The following is a 13665-nucleotide window of genomic DNA, read 5'->3' on the forward strand; positions in this document are numbered from 1 at the left end:
GTGGTAGAATGCTAGCCTTGAACAGAGTTCAAGCCCCAGGACCAGCACAAAAAAAAAAAAAAAAAGAAGAAGAAGAAAGAAAGAAAGAAAAAAAAAGAAAAAAATAAAACTTATTGGCTCCTTAATTGTACTAACAAATGTTTTGTTTCTAACAGCTATATATCAATTAAACATAATATTTTAAAATGCAAATTTTGGTAAAGAGTGAGAATTCATTATCTTTTCTCTCTTTTAAGGACATTTCCTAGTGGTCAGTTTAATAGCTAACTTTTGGAAGAACGCTCCTGCTGTGAGCTACTCTTCTTTGACAATAGCTGAAGCAGGTGTGAATAAATACTTTAGACATGCAATACAACAATGGCAAAGGAAAAAAAATGCCACACATAAAAGAAATAAAGCAATATTTTACTTTGTAGCATCAACACAACTCACCTGAAGTGTTTCTATTTGTTTTCTGATACTGTTGTTAGATGGCATCTAAATAAAGCAATGTGAGACAGCAAACATAAACATGAGATGCAGCACATGCATGTTAGGTGAAAATAAGCACAAAACAAGACAGCTCCTCACCAAGGTCTCTATTTAGAAGAAATGTTTTAATTTCCAAAACAGTGGCCGGAAGCACTAAGAAAAAAAAATCCCATATCCTAACAGATACACCTACAACACTCAAACTAAGAAAACCTAAAAGTTAACTGACTAAATTTTTGTTCCTAAAGCTGCATTTGAGTTCAAATTACTAGTTTTTTAAACAGACCATAGGAAAATAATGTCCAAACTATCTTTATAAGATATCTACTCTTATTCTCTCTCAATAATTCTTCAGAAATGGTAAAATAACATTTCACATAAGTACTTCAATTGACATAAAGATATGGAAATGAGAAAATACCAAATTCTGTTTCATAGAAGAATTAAAAATCTAAAAAATCTACAGTAGAAATAAGGAAACACATGTTATTTATGGGCCATTTTTTTCTGGCTACTAAACTAAAAACTTATTTTTTTTAATAAACTGTATATTATCTTAAAGTGTCTACAAAATCCATCATGTTTATTTTACTGACTCTAAATAACAATGCCTCTTTAATATCCCAGAATGACAGCCAACCTTTTCTTAAAATATTCAATGCAGCAACATTCCTTATGGTGTATCAAAGATAAATAACAGAGTAGGCAGAAAGAACAAGAGTTATAAAACTGGGTGAATCTGGATGCACAGCTTCTTCTGTAATTTGCTGGCTTCCTAAACATGACTTGTCTTCTTTCAGCCTTAATCACAATGAAAATTAAATAAGACAAGGAGTCTAGCATCCAGTAGTATTAGTAAAAATCAGTCTGAGGGAAGAGTGGCTCTAATAATAAAAAACAATTTTACATTTTTTAAAAAAATCAAGACATTTACTGGAATAACGTAATTGACTATGGTCCTGATCTTGGATCAACTTTTCCAATACAGAAAAGAAATTATAATTGTCATACTGGTGACTAGCACAATTTCTTCCTTCAATGCTCACAACTCCTTACCTCAACTAAATGAGGTAGCCACATTATCTAAAACTTAAGAAACAGAAGCCAAGTCATAGAATTTCTGCTGAATAGAGCCTTAATGTAAGTTAAGGGTTAATGGCCAAGACAATTATTCCAAATATTCATGCTAAGTGGCTCTTATCTCCTTTAATCTGGCAGATTGATGAAACCATTAATGAAAATGGACAATATGCCAGAAATATTAAAAAGGAGGTAAGGGAAAAAAACAAAACAAGTGCATTTTAAATGAAAGCCTTAAGACAAAAAAAGTTAAGGTACTGCGAAAGGATTGCAAGTATGTTAGGTGGGAAACATATATAAAAAAAATTCCAACAAGCAACAGAAAAGTATGAATTATCATGAAACAAAGCAATCTTCCAGAAACACTTAAAGGCACGTTTTTAAAATATTTTATTCAAAGTATGAAAATCATACTACTCAGAAAGTGATCCATTCTCTTTTAATACCATGGTATAATTTTCAAAATAAGGACAGAAACAAGTATAATGCAATTAATCACATTTCTTTCCTGGTTTTAAGTCAAAAAGAAATTAGTTTAATTTGGTCCTAGGAATTTTCATAAATAAAGCATAGAGGATATATCAACCCTTATCCAAATATGAATATTAATATTTTATATATAGGAGGAAATAGAAAAATTTTTCAAAAACATATATCTCATATATCTGTGAAAAAAATTGAAAAGAATGCATAATACCATCAAAAAGATACACAGGATTACATCCAGTGGAACATTCCCAAAGTACAAGGGAAACAGCAGTCCTAAAGCTCACAGTGCCACAATGAAGCAGAGTGGCCTAGTGAGTCAATTAAACTATCAGTGTTTCCATTTCATGGTCAAAATGAGATACTCAGTTTCTAATCTACCTTTGAAGAATAACAGGAAAGACAATATCATATCTGGACCGTTTTTTACAGCTTATAAGCAAATATTTAAATAGACTCCTTTATCATTCTGATATTCAATGTAGTATTCACATGACATGCAGATGAGAACTACTCCCACTTTCTTTGTCAGACATTAATTGTGCTCCTATCCAGAGAAGAAAAGTGGACTCTGCTAGCAGAGCATGCTGGGAAGAACACAATCTCTCACAGTTTTGTAGTCAATAGAAAAATCAACATGGATGTGCCAAATAGTGTTAGTGACAAGTATCTGGTTCACACAAGTTCTATTGTCTCAGGAGACTTCACATCTGTCTAGCTGGGCTAACATCACATGGAATGTAATTACACAGCCTTACAGTGCATGTGAAGTTAGTGACATTATCAAAGCTCTAGGTGGATTATGCAGACTTGAGCCAACATTACTGAATTTTCTCAAGACAAAAGACAAGTTTATGAAGAGTTTTGTGAGATTTTCATTCAATATTTATTCACTTCCATATGTGATTCCCTATAGAAGAAATAAAGTTCATAAAAAAGGAATGAGGAAAACATAGTATTCAAGTGTAGCAACAGGAACATATAAATATAAATGAATATATCACAGTTGATATTTATGAGTCAGAAATGTAATTATGTCTTACCTTTAAATGTGACAAACAGTTCTGTAGGAAAATATGCCAGTTATTTAAAAAAAACTGCTTCTGACTGACACATAAAAGGCAGGTAATTAGTGGATACAAAGCCTGAAGGAGACAGGGAAAAGAGAGAATTAACATTCTTCATGGAAAAGCACTGGACTTGTTTTGTCTCTGAAAACAAGGGAACTAAATCTTTTTAGGCAGTTTTCCCATTTTTAGTAAATATACCTACACAGGACCATCTAACAGAGATTGGTAAAGGGTACATTTTCTCTAAGAAGAATTCCTTGAACAATCATCTGAGTTAGACTATGTTCTCCCTGGAACATGCTGTCCCTCATCCAACACAGTGGTTTTTAACACAGAACATAGGCTCTGAGGACAGACTGACACTCAAATTCCAGCTTATACTGACCATGGATGGTACTTCAGGGGCTCCAGGTTTTATTTTGCAATACATAAAGTGGATGACAACAACCACAAACATCTTCTGGGGTCATGAGGCTTAATGTAAAAGAAGGCATTCTTAAAGTATTTGACATAATGCCTGGACGCGATCAGTATTTTTATAATTATTGTTGTTGTTTCATCTCTAATTTAAGTAGTGGAACATTTGCCAATTTCCCAAACTTTCTCCCCGCTATAGAAAGATAAAGTGCAGGGCTGGGAAAGTGGCTCAGTGGTAGAGTGCCTGCCTCTCATACATGAGGCTCTGGATTCGATTCCTCAGCACCACATAAGTGAAAAAGTCAGAAGTAGCACTGTGGCTTAAGTGGTAGAGCACTAGCCTTGAGCTGAAGAGCTCAGAGACAGCATCCAGGCTCAGAGTTCAGGCCCCACAACCAACCAAAAAAAGAAGAGAAAGAAAGAAAGGAAGGAAGAAAGGAAGGAAGGAAGGGAAGAAAGAAAGAAAGAAAGAAAAAAAGAAAGAAAAGAGAACAGTAAACAGTTAAGCAAAGAAAATGCCTTCAAACACGACATTATGTTTTACTTCTGTAGTTCTATTTGAGAGCCTCACAACAGGTGGATCAAGGTTCAAGGTCAGCACTAGCAAAAAATTTGTGAAACTTCATCTCAACCAATAAAACCTGAGACTGGTGGTATATGCCTGTCATCCCAGCTACATGGAAAGCACAAATATGATGATTGCAGTCCACACTATCCTGGGCATAAATGTGAGACTGAAAAATATCTTAAAAGCAAGCCAGGCACAGGTAGCTCACAACTGTAATCCTTGGTTCTCAAGAAGCTGAGATCTGAGAATCTTGGCTTGAAGCCAACCTGGGCAAACAAGTCTCAGAAACTCTTATCTGTAATTAGCCAGCAAAGATTTCAAAGTAGAGGGGCTGGGAAGGTGGCTCAGTGGTAGAGCACTTGCCTTGCATGCATAAGGCCCTGGGTTTGATTCCTCAGCACCACATAAGAAAAAAGCCGGAAGTAGCGCTGTGGCTCAAGTGGTAGAGCACTCGCCTTGAGCTGAAGAGCTGAGGGACAGTGCCCAGGCCCAGAGTTCAGGCCCCAGGACCGAACTCCCCCCCCAAAAAAAAAGAGTTCAAAGTAGAGGTGTGGCTCAGGTGGTGCAGTGCCAGATGTGAGTGTAAAGCCCAGTGAGAGCAAAAAGCTGGAGTTCAAGCCCCAGTATTGGCATGCATTGGCACATATGCATGCACACATATGTATATACATATCATTTGTACACACGCATATACACACATCTAAAAGGGCTAGAAGTATTAATGAAATAGGTAGATAACCTGCCTAGTAAGCACAAATCATCAAAAAACAAAATCTTTCAACTTCTAAACAGAAGAGACATGATTACAGAATACTGTGACTTTATTATATATTAAAATGAAGGAATTTGTGATTTAATAAAAGACTACATTCAATCTTTCTCATATTATAAAGCTTAAAGTGCCTGTCAAGTTACTAAGTACCTACAAGAAAATGTGCAATAACCATCAAATGTAGAGTGAAGAAAATTAACAAAAAGTCTAAAATAGAGCAGAAGAAACACATACATTAAATTTGTCCTTGCATTACACTTGGGGGATTTTTTTTTTAACCATTAAAGACTTTGCCATTCTTTTAAACATCTACTGAATTCATAACTCAACTACTAAAGTGTCAAATTATTCATGTGAAAGTTTGAAATACTTCTCAATACCAATGAATGCTTCTTCCTGGAGCTCAATTCGAAAGTAGTCTGATAAAGCATCTCTACGAAATTCTTCAAACAAGGAACATTCACTTCATTTTTAACAGCCTAAAAACAAGGTAATGCAAACAAAAAAGAAGAAAATGGTCACACACATTAAATTCTACAAGGACTACAAGAACTTTCTATATGGACCAAAATTAGTTAATAATTCACTGAGATTAGAGTTAAATCTTATGTACCAAGTGTTAAGTGAACAGGATAAACCCTATCTTTCCAATAGAAGAACAAGTAGAAAAAGACAAACAGGCAGAAAGCGCAGTCTAACAGGTATGGTGACAGCAAGCTCATAGAGCCTCCAGAAGGGAGCCCTTTGGACAAACTCCACCAGGATATGACATCTAAGCCGAAGTCAGCAAATCTACTACATCTGCAGCTGTGTCAGCCTCTTATGTAAAATCTCTGACTACACGTGCCACGGCTGGACCTCTGGGTACTAGCATCAGCCACATGGCTTGCTTATCCTCCCCAGAATAGCCGCAAGATGTCCTCACTTCTTCCTTCTGTTTGAAACATCCTTCCCAAGAATGTAACAAGTCTTTGCCATGATCTGACATTTAACATATTTTACAGCCTGTGCTTGTTTCCAGCTCTTCACACTAGAAGTAAGATCTACAAGACCAGAATGTCTTTCCTATCTTGTCCCTTGCTGTATTTCCTCTGCACAGACAAGGCCCCACCACATAAAAAGCATTTGATACACATCAGGATGGAAGAGAGGTCAGCCAGGGAAAGAGGAAGGGAGGTCATTAGAGAGGAAGTGTTCCTGTCAAAGGGCTGCCTATGTACAGGCTTGGGGTCAAGGGCTGAATTATGTTTTCACAAAAATCAAATGAATTAAACTGGAAAAAAGGTCATTATAGATGTCATTAGTTAAGATAGGATTAGAGAGCCTCTAATCCAGCATGACTGATTAAAAAAAAAAAAAACAAACAGGAAAAATTTGAGCTGGGTACTAGTTGTACATGCCAACAATCCTAACAACTTAGGAGACTTTGATCCAGAGAATCATAGTTTGAGGCCAGTCTACGTAGAAAACTCTTACTCAAGAAACTACTCAATACAGTTTAAAAAGCCATTAAGCCACACTCCCAGGCCAGTTAAGTTTTCTGACACAAAACTATGGGAAAAGTTAAGAAATTACCATCCTACCTGTTCACAGCATGATTACTACAAACTAACTTCTGTGAACAGTCACAAGGCAGCAAATTGGACTTTCAAAATGAAAGCCAAAAGAGTTCCACTTCTCAGTATGAAAATAAACAGTAGTTTTTGAAATTTTAAGCAGCATAAATTCTAGAGAGAAGAATAAAATTAACTTCCATTTCTAGCCAAGGTAAAGGAGGTTCTATTTATTCTACTATCTTAATCAAGAAAACAAAATAAGCCGGGCACCATGGCTTAAGCCTGAAATCCTAGCTACTTAGGAGGCCCAGATCTGAGGCTCCCAGTTCAAAGTGAGCCCATGCAGGAAAGTCTGTGAGACTCTTATCTCCAACAAACTACCAGAAAACCAGAAGTGGCACTGTGGCTCAAGTGATAGGAGCATTAGCTTTGAGCTGAAGAGCTGAGGGACGGCGCCTAGGCCCAGAGCTTAAGTCCCGACAAAAAAAATAAAAATAAAAAATAAAATGATAAGGCAAAAAACACTATCCATCAGCCAACAAAACAAGTGACCCCTGAGGAACTGAAAAGCATTGAGGTGAACTCCATACTGGCCTTGACATAGTGCCTTAACAAGTACTTTAGGGGAAGAAATGGAAGCGTAAGGTCCTAAGGCTTTTCCAACACAGGAATGGTATACAAATTAAATATACTTACAGCAGCTACAGGGATAAGAATCTCCACAAATAAACCAGCAAGTGCATGTTTTATATCTTTATCTTTTACTTCTAAGAAATACTGAGCACATTCCTTAAAGGGAAAATGGTATGTTTAGATTAGTAAGGAAAGGGAACAGATTTTGTAATATTACAATAATTTTCTGAATATTCTTTTATTTTACAAAGAAAAGTTAAAGTCAAAGCAGCCACAGTCAAAAAATTCTCAGTTTGTGAGAACTTAAAAACTAAAATCAGAAATTCATGATGCAATTAATTTATCTTTTAGCTCTTACGAACAGTCATAAAAAATACAAACCCCCTTGTTAGGCTAATTCTAATTTCTACCCCTTAAAAGTGTATCACCTGCATAAACTGAAATGATGCTTCAAAATCTTCTACAGGATACATTTTCACACGGAAAAATTTCATTCCCATTATTAAGCTGATTACACTTTGGACCACATGTGGACTTTGTTCCTTCTGTCGTAGTTCTTTCAATTCTGTCACAAACTTCTTCCTTACAGCCTGAAACCTTTATTATACAAGGAGACAGAATTCTATGTGAATTAAAAACACCAATTTCCCACATGATCTTAAGGATGAAATCAAAAGGTCTGTTGCCTGGGTAACACCTCCTTTCTCTGTCCTTATTAAAATGACCAGAAAAGCACACAAAGGGAAATGTAATTGTTATACAAAAATTTTCCTTGGTTTATTTTTAAACTTAGGAGTTCTTTATTCTTGTGATGTAAATCAGTACAATTGCCATTTATTAATAATAATTACAAAGTAAGGTCAAATGACATGTTCATACAATATCTCGATATTAGTAATCAGTCTCCAGATTTGAAGTCTCTTCTCTAAGTTGGTGATGATACAGACACCAGACTGAGGACTATAATTTTTCAAAGAGAGAAATCAGCCAATTATAGAGTGCCCATTATTACTTAAATCTAATACCTCATTAACCAAAGAGGAGAGAGTACATTCATCTTTCAGTATGTCAGCTACAGAACCAAAAGGTTTTGAGTATGATCCTAGATTCAAATCACAATTACTAAGACTAGTATTCTTTGTTGTACATATGAAAAAGTATGTAATAGTTGATTAATCAATAATTAATCATCTCTATATGCTATTTAATAGTAACATCTTAATGTTACTAGTGATGAAACCAGTTCCTAACAAATAAGGCTTACTTTCCATTTCCATGCTTTCATTGACTAGTGAAGGGAAAAGAAAACAAACATGAACCAAATCCAGACATACAGTAGGAGGGACAACTTAACTATTTTCATTAGAATATTGGGGAATATAATATCATTTCACATTATCTCTATGAAATCTTTTTAAAGCAAATTAAAATTTTTTGTTGAAATGTTTATTTGAACCCAAGGAATTTTCCATAAAATTATTAGACAGTACAGCAATAGAAAATTTTTAGACAAAACTCCAAAGTATCCCAACCCTCTCCCAGCCTTTGCTCCCCTACCAGTCCCTTAAGGCACTAGGAGTCTAACCCAGTCTAACCTACTACTTTGGGTACTCAGAGTCTAAACCAGGATGGAATATCCACCCTTAAGTTACTAGGAATCTAACACAAGGTGGACCAACTTTCCCCCTTTAGGTATTAGGAATCTGATTTAGTTTGGACTCACCTACTTTTCCCTTTGTTCACAGTGCACTCTAATGAAAACATCTCAATTGTGCTGCAGCTCTGTTACAGCTGCACTAGCAAGGCTTATGCTATTCCATCACTTGATTAGCTATTTAGTCTTATATCCTAACCACCTAGAGTTAACCACAATGTGGTATTCTCCTCAATCTAACTTGTTCATGTATTATTTAGAACTTCTGGGCTATGTTTGAGATCACAATTCCTTTTTAATTAAAAAAGCATTCCTCAAAAAAAAAAAACATTCCTCATGTCTACAATTTTATGTTCACAAGCTTAGAGAGTTTGAACTCTATGCTTCTTACTCTTAAGACACAATCCCAGTAGTTTTTTTGCTTCTGTCATTTTTATACTGCCTTGCACTTTTTCCTCAAACCAGCCTCTAACCACTGTCTTCCCAATCTCCGACTCCCAAGCAGTTGGGATTTTAGGCATGTGCCACCATGCCCAACTCATTTGTAAATTAAAGGTTTCACTATCTTTTCCGAAGCTGGCCTCATAACCACACCAGGCTTTGTCTGTGTCTAAATCTTTTTAAATATTCAAACTTCATTCTACGTTCTGTAGCATGGGTTATCCCTTGTATATTAACACATTAAAAAAAAGAAGAAGAAAAGAAATAAAAGTCATTACTTGATGTTAAGATTCCAACTACTGGGCTTGAGCTATGGCTCAGTGAGAGATCCTAGTAAGCACAAGGCCCTGAGTTCAAACCCCAATACTGGTGTCCTTCCCCCCACTGCCAGCAGGATACTAATTATTAAACATTCACAATAATTGTGCTTGCCTTCTTAGAATTTATAAAGGTTGTTATAGGGGAGGGGAATGGTTCAGGGCAAAAGTCCCTTTCAAAGGGACCCAAGTAAATATAATTCTTTTTCTCTTATATATTTCCCAGTAGCAACAAAAGGAAATCCAAGAAATTCTGGAATTTTTAGAGCAACTACAAGCTGCAAACAATAGGATCATGAATCAATACAACTCAATTAGGGCAACTCATAACCAACACTTCAATAAAAGAATCTTGGCTTCATTTATCTTTCCTTGGTATCTCTTCTATCTATATGAAACTGTTCAGTATTTAAGACAAAATAATTAGAAGACACTGTGTTGTAATCTCAGAGATAAAAGAATCCAGCCAAAAAGGAAGGTAGTTAGTTATCAGCTCTTGTAAAGAGCTCTAAATGAGATTTAAAAAAAAATTAACACAGAAGTGTTAAATTATAAGAAATAAGGAAATTTCTGTGTCCACTATTTGTGAAGATGTCTGACTTGCTTAATTCAGACATTTATGAGAAACATCAAATAATTTAAAGCAAGCTGTGCACAGGAGGAATGGAGAGTAGTTGGAGCACCCTCTAAGGAACAGAACAGCAGGTAATAAAAAAGCAGACAACCACGGTGAACCTAGGACTGGATGTCTACTCCATCAGTTACGAAGTATTCTTAAATGTACAGCAAATAAAAATCAATGAGGTAAGACTTACTTTGATTGGGCAAGAACCCCTATGACCTCTGCATATAAATCTGCAATTATATGCACATTCCCAGTGTTGGTTCCTGAATATCTGAAACAACAAAACAAACATACCTCAATAAATGTTTCTTTTTTAATTTCTTTTGTAAATGAGTTTCAAATTTTTTTTGGGGGGAAGGGGGGTCTTGTCATGGGGCCTGAACTCTGGGCCTGGGCACTGTCCCTCAGCTCTTCAGCTCAAGGCTAGCCCTCTACCACTTGAGCCACAGCGCCACTTCTGGCTTTTTTCTTTTTGCTTATGTGGTGCTGAGGAATCGAACCCAGGGCCTCATGCATGAAAGGCAAGCGCTCTACCACTGAGCCATCTTCCCAGCCCTGAGTTTCAAATTTTTTACTAGAGTTATTATATAAATTTTTTCTGAAAAGACAAGAATTTTTTCAACTGATTAGATTTTAATTTGCCATAAAATTTAATCTTCTGGCTCTTAAAAATCTGATCTACAATGGTAAGAAGTATTTTTCTTTTTTGTCTCTCTTTTTTTTTGGTCGGTCATGGGGCTTGAACTCTAGGCCTGGGCGCTGTCCCTTAGCTCTTCCGCTCAAAATGAGTGCTCTACCCCTTGAGCCACAGCACCACTTCCAGTTTTCTGGTGGTTTATTGGAGATAAGAGTCTCATGGACTTTCCTGCCCAGACTGGCTTTGAACTGTGATCCTCACATCTCCGCTCCTGAGTAGTTAGGATTACAGGCGTGAGCCACAAATGCCTGGTTGTAAGAATTATTTTTATTAAATCTTTCCTATAAACAGGAAAGATTCTAATGAAATGGGATGACAGTTGCTTCGAACTCTAAGATGAAATCATCAGTAAATTTTATTTAAAATGTCTCAACCTGGACTATGGAGGGAAAAAATCCTTAGTTGGCATTTTACTTACCCTTCCTTATGTTTAAAGTGCTTAAAAGCTAAGTTCAGAACTTCGTGAACTAAGGGATCAGGTACAGGATGAACAGGAATCTAGAATGTAAAGAAAAATATATAAAGAAAACCAACTACATTATTAGGTCATTGTGAATATTTTCATCATTTTTATTAAATAATCAACTGACTCCTAAGATAATAAATATATGGAGATGCTCCATTTCACTAAAAATAAAAAGAATAAAAATACACAAAATAGCATTTTATAAAATTAAGTCAGCAACAGAGAACAGTAGAGATAAAACAAGAAAGTGAGGTCTACTATGCATTGCTGGTGAAAGTATGGGAACAATCTAAGGAAAGGGACCCAATAATAACCTATGTAGGACGACATAGGTTGTTTTGAGCCAAAGGCAATTAGAAACAGAAGATGTCTTCATAGTAATGAATTTAAAATTCCTTGTTAGAGTATAATTTTTTCCACAGCTACATGAATTTTCTACTGATTATTTAAATTTGCCATGAAATTTAATCTATGGTTCTTAAAAAAACAATCAACAGTAGTAAGAAATATGAAGCTCTTCTCTGAACCAGGAAGTGGAGACTAACATTATCATTTGAGACAGGAATCCAGCATAGAGACTCATCTATACAAGTAAGCCTTAGTAAATAATCCTTTATCTTCCCTTAGTTTACTCAACATATTTATCTTCCTATAACCCACTGTCCCTAGAAAGTCAAGCTTTTTTTTGTCTTACCATTTCTCTACAATTTTGATAAATGGTATATAATCCCTTAGTCTCTTCTTTTTATCTTTATTTCTTTTCCATGAAAGCCTACCTAGTTACAGCTTTTTAATCTTTTGTTGGTGAACACATCTCATTATAAAAGTGTAAAGATCAAACTGGGCACGTGTGACTCACACCTGTAATCCTAGCTACTCAGAAGGCTAAGATCTGCATAATTACAGTCAAGGCCAGTTTAGGCAGAAAAGTGCTCTAGATCCCCCATCTCCAATATAACTAGCCAGAAGCAAAGTTGAAGGTGTGACTCAAATAGAGTACTAGCCTCATAAGTGCAAGACCCTGTTTTATAGTACTACCAGCTCCACAAAAAAAAAAAAAGTGTAACAATTATTTATTGCTAAAAAAACTTCAGAATACTGGCTAGTCAATGAAGCAAATAGATGACAATCTTTTATTTTTACCCTGTATACTTCTCTTTTGAACGACATCATTCATCTCATCTTAAGAAGAAACTAAAAAGGATCTTTCAAGTAATATCCGATACCTATACCAAAGTGCCTAATTCATTTTAAGTAAACTGTAATCAAACCTTTAAAAATAAACTTTTCTTCATTATAATAGCAACTGTTCTTCATTATAATAGCAACAATATAAAGAATAGGGACAGTTAGTTTCTCTTTTGACTTGCTATGTAACTTTTGAGTAACTTTCTTTTTGCTTTCAATGCAGACAATATACAAAATTTATATATTATTAGCTCCAGAAGAAGACATCTGCTATGAGGTGTTAGCAAACTTGAACAAAAAGCAGGATGTGTTTGAATGAGCAGCCTGATGCCTGGAACTTAGTAATCCATGGTGAGATCAAGTGAAGGTATGATGCTTCCATGACCTACTTCAGGATGCCTATCCACATCCAAAATGTGGTGTGAATATGAAAATGCCAATGACCTACTACTTCACATATATAAGAGAGAGTACTGTCTTCTGATTTGTCATAGAGGTATTGATGAACTAAACCAAGACCTTAAATGGCACACAAGCTAGGCTTCCAATATGGGTTGTTTTAAAATGCACAACTAAAATTCGGTATCAAAAGAAGATTGGTTCAGACCTTTCCAATGCCATACTGCTGTTGAATACACTCTTATATATGCAATTTTTTTTAAGTCATGCCGCCAACCTTTCCCTGTGCATTCTAAGGCTTCTGTACTAACAATAAAATTTAACTTTTCCAAAATTACTCTTCTGACTTTTTGGGAAAAAGCCAGTTATCATCCAGAGTTAATTTTGTTCAATCACATTATTTACTTTCATATTTAAATTAAATAAAAAATTTGAGACCTAACTTGTTATGACTAAACTTTAATTCTATTTGAAAAGATACTGGCCATCTCCACTTCATTTCATATAATTGATTTTACTAACAGGAATAAATTTTTGTTTTAAAAGGAAGAATTGGAAAAAATTTAAAAGTTGAACTATATTAGAAAATTTTCACCAACTCACTACACCTAATAATTTTATCTATAAAATGAAAATAACAAATAGCATTTGTTGAGTGCTTTCTATAAACTGAGCATTATTGTATTTATTCCCTTGATTCTACATTTTTGTAAAAAGGGAAAAGTTTGTAGATAATCAAGTTACACAGCAAGCAAGAGAGGGAGCTGAGATATTAATATGTTCCCTGGCCATTTCCTAGGGTTCAGAATGATCTGTTGGCACAAA

At 35.3% G+C, this 13665-nt stretch overlaps 1 protein-coding gene across 1 annotated transcript in view; it reads right to left on the reverse strand.

Annotated features, from left to right (window-relative positions):
* The window catches only part of Fryl (FRY-like), a 224823-nt gene that overhangs the window by 96590 nt on the left and 114568 nt on the right, over nt 1-13665 (reverse strand). The window contains exons 8-13 of the mRNA XM_013008917.1: nt 11206-11285; nt 10281-10361; nt 7482-7650; nt 7117-7209; nt 5245-5343; nt 3081-3182 (exon numbers count right to left, since the gene is read on the reverse strand). Coding sequence (XP_012864371.1) covers nt 3081-3182; nt 5245-5343; nt 7117-7209; nt 7482-7650; nt 10281-10361; nt 11206-11285 — 624 coding nt within the window. The remainder of the gene's footprint in view (nt 1-3080; nt 3183-5244; nt 5344-7116; nt 7210-7481; nt 7651-10280; nt 10362-11205; nt 11286-13665) is intronic.

Source organism: Dipodomys ordii, unplaced genomic scaffold (assembly GCF_000151885.1).
Source record: "Dipodomys ordii isolate 6190 unplaced genomic scaffold, Dord_2.0 Scaffold8, whole genome shotgun sequence".
Lineage (NCBI taxonomy): Eukaryota > Metazoa > Chordata > Mammalia > Rodentia > Heteromyidae > Dipodomys > Dipodomys ordii.